Below are 18,337 nucleotides of genomic sequence, written 5' to 3' on the forward strand. Positions count from 1 at the left end.
TTTTGTTTTATTAATTTTTATTTTACCTATGATGATGGGTTTATTTATTTCTTTATTAATGTATTTAAAGGAGGGCAGCCCGGCAGTCCAGTGGTTAGCACGTCGGCTTCACAGTGCAAAGGTACCGGGTTCGATTCCAGCTCCGGCCTCCCTGTGTGGAGTTTGCATGTTCTCCCCGGGCCTGCGTGGGTTTTCTCCCGGTGCTCCGGTTCCCTCCCACATTCCAAAAACATGCATAGCAGGCTGATTGAACACTCTAAATTGTCCCTAGGTGTGAGTGAGTGAGTGTGAGTGCGAATGGTTGTTCGTTTCTGTGTGCCCTGCGATTGGCTGGCAACCGATTCAGGGTGTCCCCCGCCTACTGCCCGAAGACAGCTGGGATAGGCTCCAGCACCCCCGCGACCCTAGTGAGGATCAAGCGTCTCGGAAGATGAATGAATGAATGAAAGTATTTAAAGGCTAGCACAGTGGTTCTCCAAGTGTGGTACTCCCTCTAGTGGTAGGCGAAATAATCACGTAATTAAATGTTGGGCCTGTTCATCAAGTTAAAGTGGCTTAAATCTGTCACTCTCGCTCGCTCCATTTATTTCACCTTTTTTCCATTTAAGTACAGCTCTGTTGTATTTAACTTTTAATGTTGATTACTACGGTGGTACTCGGGAATATTTCTAGGTGGCATTTTGGTGTCAAAGATTTGAGAACCACTGGGCTAGTACAATGAAAATATGAACGAAAACTACAGATAAACGTATGCATGTGATTACTATTAAAATCACGAATATACGCGTGATGTTGATTGGATGTAACTGGTAATTTTGGATTTTATGACTCGCTAATAACGTGAAAATTTAATACTTTTCATTTCACCGATGCTTTATTTCATTGGTCAAGGTCAAAGTCTTATTGGGTAACTACTTTTGCGTTTCACCTGCGTTGTACCAGATAGCCAGTAGATGGCTGCCGACGGCTAACTATTGAGCAATTAATACGGAGCTCATTTGATTCTTGATGCGCGAGTTTGTTATTGGGGGGTTGAGCTGCACCAACATGAATTTCATATGGTGCTGCTTGTTTGCTATAATACATCGTCCTTGATTTGTGTGTGACTACGCTTAAGTACGGTGAGTTGTTTCCTCGGAAAAATATCTGCAGGACTTAAAGTTAATAAGGAAGATTCGTGTTTTTGGCAATGGTGTGTGAAAGCTTGTTTTCACGCGAGTGGTGGTGTGTAAAAGTAGTCACCTCTCTTATGTCCATTTGCCAACAACACCGCGAGTACACGCCTCTCATTCTCAAGGTAAAACTGGAGGTAAGTCAAGTTCACAGGAACTTCCTATCTGCCAACACTGAGGGAGTCAAACATTCAAAATAAAAGTAAAAGCATGTTAACGGACACAATTTAATCTTTTAGTGCGTCTATTAAAATATAAATAGAACGATATATTACAAACTTTTACGCGAACGTTTTCTTTATTTGAATTTTTTTTGCGTAAGTAGTAAATCTCGGTTTAGCTTATTTGACTTTGATAGGTCGCAGTAAGTTTGTGTTTCTGAGTCAACGCGAGCTTGTTAGTTGCCGAAGTTGTTAGCCGAAGACATTCTGAGACTTGGACGTAGTTTGGCAGTAACATAATGTAGTCTATAACACAGATAGAAAATTGGGATGTTTATGTCGTCCCTTTGACCTCATCCGGTTGGATACTCGATTGCATTTTTAAACGCACCCTGGTCATGTTTCTACGCGGGTCTAAAAAACGACCCTCCAACTGCTCGGTAAGTGTGGCGGTCGATACGTTTCAGTTGTCATTCACCTCGATTTGAAATACGATTCCGCGTGAATAATTTCATTGTTTTATATACTTAAAACTTTTTTATACTTAAACCCATGTCATTTCGAATTTGCCGTAAAGTCCTCAAGTTTCTCTGAACCATCTCGTCACCTGGCTTTTGTACCATTTTCCATATATAAGTCAAATACATAAAATATAATAAATAAAATAAAAGGTAATTCCGGATTGATTTTCCATACTTTGTCCCAGAGATTTCCACATTCTTTGTGAGTTGTGTCATTTCGGATGTTCAAGGTGAGTCAGGTGAGTCTGGAGAGGGGGACAAATACTTCACAGCCTCCCGACGGCGCAGGTTGGTATAATGCAGATGAAATATGACCTTTTCTAAAAAGAAATACATTTAACATTACGCACCATGATTCCGCCTGATGCCAAAAAGTGATTGACTACTGACTCACTGACTTGACCTAAACACTGACAAAATCTTGTTTTGATTGCACTTGTTTCGCCACCCCCATTTACTTGTCAGAAAATTCATCCATTGAACCTGTGGGGGTGAAGGAGAAATGGAGTCTATTGTTGGCTGTAGTTGTGTACAGAGAATGACAAGCGTGCTTAGAAGTGCAATAGCGACTTGTAAATAGGATAGACAGGGAACCAAATGTACATATATGAGGTCTGTGGAAGGTATTTTCTCATAGCAGGTATGTGTAAAATGTTTGCTTGAGTTCTCTATTTGAGCCATTTAACAAAACGTAAAGGCTAGTCAGCTCAAAAATGACAGCATGCTATCCATCCATCAATCCATTTTCAACACTGCTTGTCCTGACCAGGGCCATTTACGGGTGTGTTGGGGCGGCAAGCGTGCTGGAGCCTGTCTTCATTTGCAATCTGTTTTGCCAGGAGTGATGTCACGTTCCCAATTTCTAATTTCGATACTACTCAATTACCTCGACATTGAAACGATATAATGGCAAAAACTTAAAACCTTAACGAAAACAGTGGAATAATGCATTGCATCTTTATTAATTAAAAAAATATATTGGACAGCAGAAAAAAAATCTGAAAACAACTTTAAATATTCCCTAATCATTAAATAAAACAAAAATGGACACAATTCACATATAAAACAAAACCAAAAAGATTAATGCAGCTGCTCAGATTTTTAGCTCTGATTACAATGTCAAGATTGTTTCACAAAAATTGTCCCAAAACGTAGGCATGTGTAAACCAGCATATATTTGTCTTTTTTTATTTTATTTTATTTGGACAGTTCACAATAGCCCCAATATAAAAGTAAAAACTATGTTCATTATGTCATGATGCATAAGTCATTATGGGGGAAAACAAATAAGTCGTTGAGTAAAAATTATGCAGTATTGCATCATTTTTTATGGTGAGGTACCGTAGTACTGGTACACTGGGCCACCATATTATCCACATTTTCAATTATCATGTTAACTGTGTGAATTTCTAGTTTTGAATCAACTTACCTGTTCAAATGTAAATCACAGCTATGAATTGCTATTTTTTTCTTTAAAAAAAAACAAACACAAAAATGTTTTGTGTTCGGCACTACTGCACATTGATGAAAACAAGAAAGTGAGAAATGAGATTTTTTTTTCCTTCTTGTTCTCGTCTGGTTCTCTTCTCTTGCTTTGCCACCAAGTGTGGAAAATAAAGTAAGGAGTCTATCACTCAAATGACACAACTGGTGTCAATTATTAACTTGAGTATGTGCTGCAGGCCCCTGCACAAATGGGTGGTGGGTGGCCCGCAGCATGTACCGTACCAAAGTTGATTATAGTAAAATGGGTAGTTTGGACTCCCCTGCATTAATTTGTGCAAGTGTGCCTAACCTACTGCATCTCCAGACCGAATAAGTTGGCATGCGGCTTTTGTGTAATTCAATGCATTGAAGCAGTGCAGCTACTTGTTCTTCACTGATGTATACAATGACTACACTCTTGTGTTTCTGGGTATCAATATTGAAGGCAACTCTCCCATAGACACTCGAAAAGTGAGCCAATTTGATGCTAAAATATTTGTTCTCTTGATAGTGGTAAATTGCAAATCACTGAGGAATCAAATATTAATCAGTTAAGAGTGCAGGAAAGTGAATCTCCCCTCATGTAGAACCATATACACAACATACTCTCTAAATGTATTTAAACTATTCCATATCTACTGGAGAGTGTAAAACATTTTTGTTCACAAGGATTTCTCCTTCCACGTGCTTAAAACACATTAACATTCAACAAAACACACTTCTAAAGCACATTGTGAACATATTTGAAGATAATGAGCATAGCTGATATAGAAAATACTGCACGTATTGTTAGATGTGTAGACTGGTGGGGATCCATAGAACAGAATGTAAATAATTTGTTTGGTTATCTTGTCCTATAAATTGCTAAGCATTTGAAATCTTAATTTATGAAAGACTGTTTTTACCTACAGGTTTTGACAAAGAAGACATTATTTTCACACTCTCTGGAAAGAAAAAAATATATTGATCTCAATTTCTTTTCTGAAAAAGTTGAGATGGGTTTGAAAAAATACAGTCTCAAAGCTTTTTTGGTGTCAAAAGAAATAAAGCAAAAAAACAAAAAAAAGCCAAACTTCAGCACTGAATATTTTTAGATCAGTAATTCTATAGCAGGGGTCGGGAACCTATGGCTCACGAGCCATATTTGGCTCTTTTGATGATTGCATCTGGCTCGCAGATAAAACAAAATATTCTCGTTTGTTTAATACATTCATTGACTTTTTTCACTGGTCGTGTCCTGCAGTTGTCAGGGGCAATTTTAATTAGATGATACTGGCCTATGTCGCCCCTTTTGAATACGCCCGCTCCGTCATTAGCTCAAAGCTAATCCTTCGACGAATAAGACGGTGAAAATAAAAAAAGATGACGAGTATGGTACACTTCAGGACGAATGGACCAAAGGATTCACCTTTGTGGAGGTAGCAGGTTCTGCGGTGTGTCTAAAGGGGTGTTACACGGCAATATTATGTCCGGTGCTACGCCGGGGCTGCTCCAGTAGCGCGTTCACACGTGCAAATTAGCTCCGGCGTAGCCCCGGAAAACAGCTTACTCCGGAGCAAATTTGATCCACCTAAGGGAGGTGGTTTAAAAACTTGCTCCGGAGCAAATGCTCGTTTGCGAAGCAGCACCAATGTAAATTTGCACATATGAACGCAACTGGGTTAAATTTCCTCCAGAGCAAATGCTTGTGAAGAGTTGATTTCGTACGGCGAGAATGCGTTGCTTTCGCGCTCTTTCGGACTTCCGTCATGTGTTTGTTTAATAACGACACAAGACTTGGCTGGTAACATCTTTCCTTTTGGAGGAGACTGGACTGTCTCTGAGTTGTGTAGTTTGTTCCTTTGTTGTGTGTTCACAAGCCCCCACCCCCCATATAATTTATTTTGTGATTCCCTCTTTTGCGGTGGGCGTGTATATATACATATATGGAGAGGGAGGGAGAGAAACAGAGAGAGAGAGAGAAAGAGAGAGAGAGAGAAGGCAGACGTGAGAGAGGACAGGCATGCTGGGGAGCAGTCCGCCAATGGGTGAAGGGTGGGCGTGTAAGTGGACGCTAAAGGGACGCCGCGAGCAGGTACCAACACCTGTATAGAGTGTGGCAATGTGCATTGTTGCAAAACAACTTCGGTTTTGGTTTCTAAGAACACCCGAAAATAAATTCGACAGAGAGACACGCCTACGAAGCTCGGTTCAAACTTCAATCCATCGGTTATACTTTTGGCATGCGTGCCCATCTCACAGCAGCGGTGAAAAACCAATTTGAGCAAATGAACTCTGAGCTTGCCGTTATTCCCGGAGGTTTGACTAAAGAACTCCAACCGCTGGACATCAGCATCAACCGGGCGTTCAAAGTAAAGTTGCGAACGGCATGGGAACAATGGATGATCGATGGCAAACACAACTTTACAAAGAGTGGGAGGCAGCGCTGGGCGAGTTACGCCACAATTTGCAAATGGATTGTGGCTGCTTGGACGAACGTGTCTTGCACTTTCAACTTGCACTGTTGTTCGAGTTTTTGGCAAACCCGGCATCATTTCTGTGGAGCCACATGGCAATGAGAGTGACTCTGACAACGAGAGGGAACGCGACGTTTTTGAGGGATTACGGTACTTGCACAATTGTTCAATTCTTTCTACACACACGCGCGCTGCCACCATGTTTCGCTCTGTTCTTTACTTTCAAATGTAGGAAAGCTTCACACGAGAGAAATGTTGACTTTGCCTTTGCTGCTCCTTCTTTCCGCTCGGCAATGCGTAGCAACTCACACTTTAGCATGTGATGCGTTCAATGACAACTGGGATGTGCAGTCCTCTGCTTCTGATACAGAGGGTGAGGACTTTGATGGATTTCTGGGTGATGATTGATCGAAAAACGTGAGAACGTTGTACGATGGCTAAATAAAATACACCCGAACTCAGTTCTGCTGAGTTGCCTTTTTAAAAACATGTTTTAGCGTGTCAAGTCAAGTCAACAGTATTTATAGAGCACGTTTCAAACAGCCATCGCTGTTTAACATACACAATAAACAGTAAGATGAAATGGTAATAAAGGCGGTAGAAAGCACCGAGCAGTAAAATCATGCTGAGTCAAACGCCAAAGAATACAAGTGAGTTTTGAGGAGGGGCAGCGAGGAGGCTTGCCGAATGTTCAGTGGGAGGTCATTCCAGAGAGAGGGACCAGCAACAGAAAAGGCCCGATCCCCTCTGAGCCTCAGTTTAGTTCTTGGTACTTCTAACAAAGACTGGTCCACAGACCTGAGGCGCCGGGCAGGTGTGTAGGGGCGGATGAGCTCAGAGAGGTAAGGTGGCACGAGATTTTTAGAGATTTGAAAACAAAGAGGAGGATCTTGAAAATAACTCAAATGAATGGGGAGCCAGTGAAGGGATGCCAGAGTAGGAGTTATGTGCTCCCTCTTACGAGTACCAGTCAAGAGGCGAGCAGCGGCATTCTGGACCAGAAGGCGCTTAATGGAGGACTGGCTGACTCCAAAGTAAAGGGCATTGCAGTAATCGAACCGGGATGTGACAAAGGCATGAATTACTGTCTCAAAGTGTTCATGTGAGAGGAGAGGTTTTATTTTGGCCAGCTGTCCAAGGTGAAAGAAGCTGGATTTAACAACGGGACCAATTTGCCGATCGAGTTTGAAATCACTGTCCAGTTTAAGGCCCAAGTTTGAGACCATTGATTTCAGATAAGGAGACAGGGGGCCCAAGTCTACTGGATGGAATGTAAAAGGGCCACTGGGACCAAAAAATATCACCTCTGTCTTCTTTTCGTTGAATTTCAAGAAATTTTGTGCCATCCAGGTTTTGATTTCTTTTAATTTTTTATTTGATTTTAAAGTAAAAATGTCTTATTTCCCTAAAAGGGCTATTTCTATTCTTAAGCAGGCACAACTTAACAAAATAAAAGAGTTCCTGTGCCTCAACACAATACCTCTCATTATTTGCTGTGTACTGGCAAAGTGAATACAGTTCAACCTCAGAAATAAGACCACCTATGTTACTGCTCAAGGTGGTCTTATTTTCGGGGTGGTCTGATTTCTGAAGTGGCATGCAGTAATGATAATGCAGAAGTAATGTGGCTCACATGCAACAATATACTGTAGCGTCATGTACACACAATGAGTAATAAATGATGGAATGTACATGCAACTTTATTGTACACAAAAGAAATTTAAGCATTTGAATAGTCTATGTACAGTATGTATAAGGCAAGAGAAAAAAACTACAGCTACAAACTATGGTTCTTAGAGGAAGTAACTATCCAAAGTAGATTGTCGTTTCTTGCTATTGTGTTTCAAAGCAGCCTCTTGCAGTCCAGACTCTACAGACATAATGTTGCAAAGGATGGAGTCTAGACTGTTGGCAATAGCAAACTGCTTCAATTCCCCGGCCCATTTCATTGCTTCCGTGTAGCTTTTGATCAACGGTTCTGCTGGACATGGCTCATCTGGCTCCTCATCGTCTGACTGCACGGTTTCTCCTCTGGTGGCTGAAGTTTTGGTTGTTTTATACTCCTCAACTAAGTCTTTCTCCCATCCCTGTTGGAGATCTTCAATAGCTGGTGCCTCTTCATCTACTGTGGTGTACTCGTTGAGGGATAAGGAGCTCTCCAGATGCAGATGGTCCACTGTGTCTTGCAAGAGCTCACCAAGCTGTGTGAGACTGTCACCTTCGTCGGGAGTGTCACTGCAGATGCTGCCCTCTTCTGAAATAACACCAGCTTTTTCAAAGCAACGCTTTATGGTGTGTGCCTTCACATTCTGGACTGCAGTGTGAATCCAATGGCATGCATCTAAAACGTTGATGCCCTTTGAAATTTCTGATGCAGAGCCCTTTTTAATTTGGCACAGTACAGCACGAAGGAGAGACGTACGATAGTGGCACTTCATGTTCTGGATGATGCCCAGATCTAGTGGTTGCAACACTGATGTAGTGTTCGCTGGTAAAAACTGCAGCGTGACATTAGAGAATTCCGAAGCAGCTGGGTGACAGGGTGCATTGTCCAGCAACAACAACACACGTCTCTTCTTTTTCTGCATCTTTGCATTGAACGCTGTCAGCCATTCGTGAAAAATTTCACTCGTCATCCATGCTTTGCGATTTGCTGTCCACAACACAGGCAGATTTTTGATGTTGACATTTCTGAAACAGCGAGGCTTCAGACTCTTGCCAATAACTAACGGCTTCTCAATCTCTCCTGTGGCACTTACACACATAACCACGGTTAAGCGCTCTTTAGCTTTCTTTCCACCAGCACAATCACTACCCTTGATAACAAGTGATTTATCAGGTAGAGCTCGATAGAAAAGGCCTGTTTCATCCATATTATAGATGTCACAGGGATCATACCCTCTTGTGAGTTGAGGTAGCCGCTGTTTCCAAGCATGGACTGTCTCAGGATCTACGCTGGCTCGCTCTCCTGTTAGCTTAGCGCCTCCAATGTTGTGCCTTCGTTTGAAACGATCCAGCCAACCGTTGGACGCTTTAAAGTCTTCGTCCTTTTCAAGCTCCTTTGCGTATTCTCGTGCCTGTTCCTGGATCATCTCTCCGCTGATAGGGATATTCTGGCTGCGCGCTTTTTGAAACCATCGCCAAGTTAGCTCGTCCACGTCGTCGTAGTCGCTTCGGTAGCACAGGCGCTTTCTCGAAGAGCTAGCGTTCGCTTGGTATGCGTCGAGGAGCTCCCGTTTCTTTTTCAAAATGGTTTGGATTTGAGTTTTTCCAACTCCAAACCGCTCAGCTAATGTTCGCTGGCTCGATCCTGGCTGCTCACTGGCTCGAATAACTTCTATTTTCTGTTGTAGGGTCAAATCAACTCTCTTCTTGCTTGCTGCCATTTTCACTCCTGCTCGTAATTATGAGGCGATAGCTTCCTCGGGACCGGATATCGCGGTCGCAATTCTGAATTCCGGGGTGGTCTCATTTCTAGGGTTTCAATACAATACAATACATAGGCGTTCTATTTGGGACTGTCCAAACCGGTCGTATTTTTAAGGTGGTCGTTTAAATGAGGTGTTCGCATAGCGGGGTTGCACTGTAATTGTTCTTTTCACGCACCCCATTATTGGTTGGTTGTGAGGAGTGTTGATTTGTATAAGCTTGGCTTGACCATACTAAATGGGCATATAGCCCTGCTCCCCATGACAGCCGTGCATGGGACCGGACCTTGGTCTTATAAAAAAAAAACTGGACCTACAGCATGTCTAGTTGAGGACCACTGGCTTATCCCATCGATTAATTCGGCAAAAAAAGATTTTTGCGTTATTATAAGTGCATGTGAAGTGCAGGCATGATTAATTTTGGGGGAATCATTTTCTTGTTCTCATGAAGTATCTGTGACTTAGGTGTAGTGACGTGGTTGCCCGCAAATGAGAGCTCAGTGTTGGCTGGCTGTTAATTGGCTAACCCGTTAGCCAGTCTATGTGTTCAGTGAACCGTGAGAATTATGGCCATCAGCAGCCTGTGAATGACTGTGCTTGTTGCGTAATTGTTTTCATACTGTTTGTTCAATTGACAATTTTTAGAATCAATTTGTTTGCGTTATCAATTTAATCGACGCAGCCGTGTATGTAACGAAACATCTTGCATTCAAACACTGAATTGTAGCTGTAGCCAAATAGACTAAGCAAGTTCCAGCTTGCTTAAAAAAAAGCGTCACATAGATTCAGGTCGAAAAAAGGCAATACAAGGGTGTTCATTTGGTGTGATTTCATCTGTCGACTCCCCGAATGTCATGTCAGCAAAAAAGCCTCCGGTGCCCTGTGATCAAATGGGGGTTGGTTGGGCGCAATTGCCGAAGGTGTTCTGATCCTGCGGCTATTTACTCCTATTCCTGCTCGTTGTAATGATCATTTACAGTGTTGAATGTAAATGCGCTTTGTCTTGTGTGCCTCCAAGGCTCAGTTTCCATGTCAGCGTTAGTAAATAGCTGTCGTCAACCCTACTTGCATGGATGTGTACCAAACAAGAGTCAAGAACAACAACGCAACGGCTCCATCGGAGTGCCCCATACAATATTTGCCCACTGGCAAATAAACAGAGATGTAAATGCAACACTCTCCTGTATTATTGTGAAGCGGTGGGATTAAAAAAAAGTATCAGAACGAATTGTAGACCTTGTATGTTTTGATCAAACTTAAATCAAGGTTGCTGTGATCGATCGGTGGCCGATTGATCGATATTTGTGAAAAAGTGAGTTTGATCACTGCAGTAATCTCAATATGTCATATTTCTTTTATGTATTCACATATTTGCGGTGTAGCACAGCGCCACGACATGGCATCATGTCACATTTCTTCTTCAAGGTTACACGGGCGCCACCCAGTGTTCATAAACTATTGTTGAAAGCCTAAATATTACTTGAGGCACTCTTATTTTCCTTCACAAATGTTTATTATACATAGGCTTCATGAAATTAATGATTAAATTATTAATTCCATACTCGTACTCCAGCAGGATTGTCCATTGGATTATACAACCCCTTTATACCCACCGTATTTTCACGACCATTTGGTGCACCCTATTAAAAGGCGTAGTGGCAGTTGCCGGTGCTCTTTCTGTATTCAACGGATATACAAGACGCTTTGTATTATTGGACGCGGGCATGGTAAAACTGGTGCGATCTTAAAACATACAGTAGCATGCATGCATGCTAGCCTATATTTTTAAAAAGGCAATAGGATCAAAACTGAGTTCGATTGTCCGTTATTGAAGTATTGAACAACACTATTACTTTTTTGTGGTTGTTTTTTGAATCTGCATGATACTGTCTGGGCTGCAACATTCACTATTATAGTACCCATGAAAGCAGGCTTGATCTGAACGCCAATAAAAATGTGGCTGCAGGCATCCAACAAAAGAAAAAACTAAGCAGATACCTGCAAGTATCCTGTTCAAAGCCCTTCCCCCGCCCCTCTTTCATTTTATTGCTTTGCACATTAAACTGTCTGCATCTAAGCGAAATGTACATTGTCTGCAATTACACTGTGACAGTGTGTGTGTGTTTAGGAAGAAGAGCATGCTAACAGTCTTTTATAATAATAATACATTTTGTTTATGAGCGCCTTTCAAGATACCCAAGGACACTTTACAATAACAAAAAACACAAAACAATACGGGTTGAGCAGTGGCAGCCAAAACGCGCCAGCGTTCACTCAACCCCTTTTGGTGCCTTTGTATATCTTGTGTCCAATGCATAACTGATATGGAAAAAAAACACTTATCAATGTGCTTACAGTGCTTTTCAGGTGTGCGGAGTTAAAAGAAAAAAAAATATTTATTGCTGTCAACTGCACACGCTGATGATAGTGTGGTTGTTAACGTAGGAAAAGAAAGTGGAGGGCTCAGTCAGCAGGAAAGGGTGCAGCTCTCATCCTGTGTCTGCTTCTTTCCGGCCAGCTCCAAAACCAGCAGGCATCCGGTCTACACACGCACACGCGCACAAACACACACACGAAACGCAAGTCCCGAATGACCAACAAAGGCAGTGCATAAAGCATGGACTATACAGTAAAAAGCATCTTTGTGCATAGGTAGGAAGTGAATGCATAACAAGTGTCTTACAATGGCACGGGGCGGTCTGACATCTCAAAGGAGCACTAAAGCTACTTTCATAGAAAGTGTTGCAAGATTTAAAACCGTGAATTTTCCAACGAGTTGAGTAAATGTTTTAAATGATCATGAAACAGGCACTTTTCCATTCATACACTTACAATCAGGAATCTTCAATTTAACATTAAAAATAATACTTGGGGGGGACATCTATGAATATTTGCACTGTGGTTGAGAGAGGAAAGTAATTTCATCTGTGCTGTATGTTACATATAGAGCATATTTGACAATTTTTGACAATATTTGTTCTTGTGGGGCTGTCCTGGTTGACAGCGTCGCATGGACATCAGGTAAGGTGCCTCTGGATTGACAAAGTTTCAAACTCATTCTTCTTTTTAAGAAAAGGACCAGAGGATGTGTTCCAACTTCAGGTAATCACACTCCTCAGCCTCCCTAGTAAGGTCCATTGAGGGGTGCTGGAGAGGAGGGTTTCTCGGGAAGTTGAATCTCAGATTCAGGAGGCGCTGTGTGGGTTGTGCCCTGGCTGTGGAGCACCACACCCTTTAGCAGGGTTCTTGAGGGTGCATTGGGAGTTTGCCCAATCCAGTCCACACATGTTTTGTGTAGACTTGGAGTCAGAGTTTGACCATGTGCTTCGGGAAACTCTGTGGTCAGGGGTCATCTATGGACATGAGCTGTGGGTCCTGGACACAAGCAGCCAAAATGAATTTCTGCCGCAGGGTTTCCTTGCTTTCCCTTAGACATAAGGTGAGAAACTGGGTCAACCGGTTGGGACACAGGACAGCCGCTGCCCCAGTGACCCGACTCCAGATACGCAGAAGAAGATGGGTGGATGGATGAATAGACAAAAGCACAACAATAATAAATGAAGCAAATGTTGGTGTTTATTGTGGAATATGTTTTAGAATGTTCTTTGCTCTAAATTTACCAGTTGATCTACGTTCCAACCCTCATCTATGGTCACGAGCTATGGGTCGTAACCGAAAGAACGAGATCCCGGATACAAGCGGCCGAAATGAGTTTTCTCCGCAGGGAGTCCGGGCTCTCCCGGACACCCTGCGAGATAAGAGATAAGGTGAGAAGCTCGGTCATCCGGGAGGGGCTCAAAGTAGAATCGCTTCTCCCCCACATCGAGAGGAGCCAGATGAGGTGGCTCGGGCATCTAATTAGGATGCCTCCTGGACGCCTCCCTGGTGAGGTGTTCCGGGCATGTCCCGCTGGCCGGAGACCCCGGGGACGAGCGAGGATACGCTGGACAGACTATGTCACCCAGCTGGCCTGGGAACGCCTCGGAATCCGCCAGGAAGAGCTCAAAGAAGTGGCTGGGGAGAGGGAAGTCTGGGCTTCCCTCCTAAAGCTGCTGCCCCCGCGACCCGACCCCGGATACGCGGTGGAAAATGGATGGATGGATGGAATGTTCTTTGCGAATTCATATGATTAGGCATTTCCGGATCAGAGCATTTACCTCCCCATGTTTTCCAAAACCTGTGTGAGATGAGTGCAGAGCGAGAGAAGCTTCCCGTATCTCACTATGTTTGGTGCACAACTACAGTGTGGTGTTTTTGTGGAACGGGTTGAGGGGTCGTGTCTATGCCAATGCACATATGCTAATGCAGGATTTCCATTTGTTCTTGCCATTAGCTAATCCGTGTGCCATCAGTAGACAGGCGGTTTTCCACCACACCATGCAGAAAATGCGAGCGTCTGCTCCTCTGTCCGGTGTTGTGCATCCAGAGCGAGGTTGGTCTGCTTGCGGTGGAAAATGATGTGAGCCTAACTGCTTTTTTACAGCAGGAGGAAGAGGACCCAGACAGAGGGCAGCCCTGCATGCGTTGTGGAGACCAGTGCCCCGGCTTCCACATCCACGAATGGAGGTACGAACTGAAGGACCCTCTTGATTGTGACGTTGCCGTGCCTCCTTGACAGGAAGTGTTTTTCCTCACTCAGGAGGTCACAGTTCCTCCCTGTGCTTTTTGTTGCTTGCCTGAAACTACAGCTATGAAATAGGGTAGAGAGTCTCAGGACCCTTATTTTTTGTTTCACATCTTTCTGCCACTTAGACTGTGGTCGCAGGCTGCCCAGTTTCCCATCCTTGGCCTATTTTAATAATTAAAACGGTACATATCAAACAACACAGTTCAAATGTTGTTTTAAAACGCATTTACGGACAAGGAATCCACAAATAGTCGAGGTTTCACCGAATGCAGAAGTGAAGGTGAACAGCATGTGTGTGTGTGTGTGTGTGTGTGTGTGTGTGTGTGTGTGTGTGTGTGTGTGTGTGTGTGTGTGTGTGTGTGTGTGTGTGTGTGTGTGTGTGTGCGTGTGTGCGTGTATGTATGTATGTATGTATGTATGTATGTAGAAAAAAGATATTGGCCCCTCCTCATATCTTTAAAACGTGAATAATGTGCGAAACAGCCTTTAAATATAACAAAGAGGAGATGTTGTTGCTCAATCGGCTAATTATCAACAAGAGCCCTCATTGAGTGCCACTTCCCTGAAAGTGTAGTGTTTTTTCTACTAAAGTACAATTGTTAATTCTTGTCACGGTAGAAATCAGCTTAACAATGATCTGCTTCTCCAGGAAGAGCAGATCAGATGTATGCGCCAATCGTAATCATGGCCATTCTGTGTGCTGGTAATGGCCATAGCTACAGCATTTATCCTAATGGGGTGGGGGCGGGGCAGGAGTACACCGTCCTGAGATAGCGCATTGTTTTCTATAACAGGTTGTTAGCTCAAGTTAATGCAAAGCCAGATTCTCTGCACTCAGCACTTCCACGTAGGGTGTAAGCTGGTGTGTTAACGTTCGATCGTCAAAGTGGAAAATGTATTAAAACTCATAACCAAGTTCTGAGTTGTGCAGCTCTTTATATGCAGCGAGGGTTATTTTTATTAAAGCTGAGTTGAGTTGACAGTTGACACCCTGCATAGTTCGCCTCATCTTTTGAAAAGTAAAGGTTTTTGATGACATTTCGTCCTTGAAAATGTGAGCGTCAAACGGCTGCTCGAGTTGAGTTCACGGCCATCATATAGTGTGCTCCCATCTCAAGTCAATTGGCCAAATGATGGCTTGTATCTCAAACAAATTAATTTGAGTCTCTCGTATCTCAAGGCACCACTATAATTAATTCATTGGTTAGAATTTTTTAAGCAAAAAAAATAAAATAAAATAATGACTTCTACTTACGGCTTCAAAACTAATACTAAAGTCAAACTTTTGTTAGTCAAAAGTTGACAGATTGTAAGTTGAAGTCATTATTTTTGCTATGGTCTCCATTTTATGAGAAAATCCAGTTGAGTGAAAAAGTTGATGTGTTCACAGCCAAGCTGAAAATACACACACGTTCAACGATAGAAAGAATGCAGACTGGTGGTGTTGTGACTTCACGTACAGTATGCATTTCACATTTCCCCACGTACGCCATGTTGTCTTCCTCACAGACTTGGACAAAGCTGCATATCATGCCAGAAGTCACGTACATGTGCATGCACTTTGTTCCAGCCAACTGTCGGCACGAGTGGAGATTGGGAGTCGGGGGCGGCAATGACATTGAAAAGATCCGCACAAAAGGAGAAATGAGTGCAGGGATCTGAGGGAGTTTTAAACAAGAGCACTGCTGGCGTTTGGTCTGCATGCTAAACTGGACTCAGTTGTCATGATTGCAGATAAAAATGAGTCACCAAAACGTGTCTTGTGCACCGTTGCCTGACTCGGAGATCAAACACAAGAATCGTTTTAGTTTGCAATAATGGCATTAGATTATCCTGTCCATTTTTCTCCTATTTAGTCCAGGACGCTGCAGCCATATCACGCCCTTGTTCTTGGACGGTCTGCGAATAGGAGAACTTGCTTTTGAGCTAACGAGAAAAAAAAAAACTGTGACAAACACATTGGTTGAGGCAGGCATGTCAGTAAGACCTGATTGTTTTGTTTTCAAGTCGACATTATATTTATTTTTGCCTATAATGCTTTTGATTGTCTATGATATATTCCACATTATTTACAATCGATATGTATAATCATCTCTTTGACTCAAACATTTAGTACCATGTGCACCTTGTAACTCAGTCGGAGATAAATCAACGATGATAAAAGTCCATCACATGACACAATTCTCCCTTCTCTCTCTCCAGCAATCTCTCTCTCTCTCTCTCTCTCTCTCTCTCTCTCTCTCTCTCTCTCTCTCTCTCTCTCCGTCTTTCTCTCCCACCTCTGACTCTCTCCCTCCCCCTGATTCTGTCACACCATCTGGCATATGTGACCCAAACCGAAAGTAATTGTTTACAAAATATTCTCAAAAGAAATCTCGCCACCAAAATTTAACAGAAAACCGTAGCGATAAAAGCTACCAATACACATGCATAAAATATTTGACTCAAAAATTGTAAATTCTGTTGGTAAGCAATCAAAGGTAGTATGTGCGGAAATGCATCTGCAAGGTTGTGAAGCTAACAGTGTTGATATTTGAATTCAGTTTAATGCCATTTGAAACATAAATCATGAAGTGGACACTTGTGGTCATAATACTGACGCACAGAAGATGCACTTGTGGCACACGTCATGTTTAGCGGATATTTCCATCAAATAAGGACATCATGGGGTCATGTCTCATATTTAAGCCTGACCCGGCCCAAGCCCGATCGCTTGGCTTGATTTGCAGGCCCGAGCCCGTAGCAAACCCGACATTTCATATTTTATTTGTGAGGACTCAGGAGGAGGAGGGGTGATTTCCGATAACAAAGCCTGTCTTTTGGAACGAAATCTAAGTTAAACAAGACTGTATAAACATTTACATATTTTATATTTATGTTTCTGAAGCAATTACATTCACCGACAATTTTCTATCATTGACAGATTTTTTTTTTAAGAGTGGACGGGGAAAATTCAAGGCCGTCCGTCATTTTGACGGGTTGCAAATTGGGCCGTAAAGCACCGCAGCAGTACGTCCTTAAGAATCTAGCGCAGCGCTTTAAGAGAGAGAAGCAAAGAGACAAAAAGGACTAATGATGGGTGGATCATAGACAGAGACAGGAAGGAGTTCTTTGAATTGTCATTCCAAGAGTTTAGTACAGTACGTGTTGTGATGAGGCAACTTCTGTTTTTTCTTTTTTTTTTTGGCGAACCACGGTCTCTCGTGGCCAAAACTATTGACGGCCTCGGAAAAAATAAAAATTAAAAGTCAGCGAGAGAGAAGCCCGACCCGAACCCGAAGCAATGATTGACATTTTCGGGTTCGCGGCCCGATCTTATCTCTAGCGTGGATTCCTCTGTTGTCCATGGAGCGCAAAAAGTGCCACGTTGAAAGCATGTCAACACTTGGCAACGGTAACTCTGATGGGGCGGGTTTGGGCCAAAAGTCTGTTGCATTGCTGGAAGTTGCTTTCATCACCTGGCGGACGGCGGCCGTGTGGGCTCCAGCTATTTCCATACACCCAACATGTGTGTGTCCTGTTTTGCTATCGAGGACATGGTACATGGTCCGGTTGCTGTGCACCACGCAGGTCATTATCTGCCAAGAACCACCGCAGTGGTGCCTTGAGATAATGTTTTAATTCAGACTGTGACCAAGCCTGTACCGCAAAACACTCACATCTCAAATCGTTCCACATTAAAATGAATGGAACTGCCATTCATCTGTTCCGGCCTCCCAAAAAAACACGCTAAAATGTTTGTAAATTTTTTAATGAGAAAAATAGTATTCTTTGATAGGACACTTAAAAAAAGCACACAGTGACACAATAGTGTATAACATCAATATGCTGGCATAATTACATACAATGTAAAGAAATCAAACAGTTTTGACATGTTTTTTTGGTCAGGTGATATTACAACTTAAAAGTCTGCATGTTTGTGATTGACCGCAAACAGTCGGAATTTAACATGTGGCGTTTTTGTGTTGTTGATGTTAGTCTGTGCCGGTTGGCATAAAGCAGCTTTGTGCCAACTTGAGCCACTAGTACCAGCTGGCAGGCTCTTACACAACAGAGATGTCATACACTTCATGCCACATGGTCGCCCCTGTACCATGTGATCACACCCCTCTGTCTGCCCACAAATGAGCGCACCCGCTCAACAACAGATGTGGAGTCCAAGGCTGAGAGGGAGATTAACAGCGCCCATCTTCTCCCCTCTGGCTTAGGCCACTGACCTAATTTCCCACCTGTTTGGGGCGCAAATGAAGAGACTCGCTGCCGTTAATGCAAGTGTGATGTTGGTGCGACGACAAGTTGTGATCCCTGCACCGTAGTTACGTCGGTGATGGGATTAAAAATCAAATTTAGTTGCCGTGCGAGAACGGGCAACTCAACCAACCTTTGCAATTATACCTGGGGTTGTTTTCAAAGATTGAGATTTTACCTTGTTTTGTCCATTTGTCATTCAGACGTAACAAAAAATCGATTGATGTAGGCCCCCCTTT

General features: G+C 42.9%; 1 protein-coding gene across 5 annotated transcripts in view; it reads left to right on the forward strand.

Moving 5' to 3' along the window:
* Positions 1-1,539: 1,539 nt before the first annotated feature.
* prickle3 (prickle homolog 3) overlaps positions 1,540-18,337 on the forward strand; it is a 28,390-nt gene continuing 11,592 nt past the window's right edge. Inside the window, exons 1-3 of one of the 5 annotated variants that reach the window (XM_052058025.1) lie at positions 1,541-1,773; positions 2,040-2,142; positions 13,707-13,789. In XM_052058025.1, the coding sequence (XP_051913985.1) occupies positions 13,743-13,789 (47 nt within the window). In that variant the 5' untranslated portion in view covers positions 1,541-1,773; positions 2,040-2,142; positions 13,707-13,742. Of the gene's footprint in view, positions 1,774-2,039; positions 2,143-13,706; positions 13,790-18,337 lie in introns of all 5 variants that reach the window. The other 4 variants (XM_052058026.1, XM_052058023.1, XM_052058024.1 and 1 more) reach the window with 4 other exon arrangements.

Source organism: Hippocampus zosterae, chromosome 2 (genome assembly GCF_025434085.1).
Source record: "Hippocampus zosterae strain Florida chromosome 2, ASM2543408v3, whole genome shotgun sequence".
In the NCBI taxonomy this organism is placed as follows: Eukaryota; Metazoa; Chordata; class Actinopteri; order Syngnathiformes; family Syngnathidae; genus Hippocampus; species Hippocampus zosterae.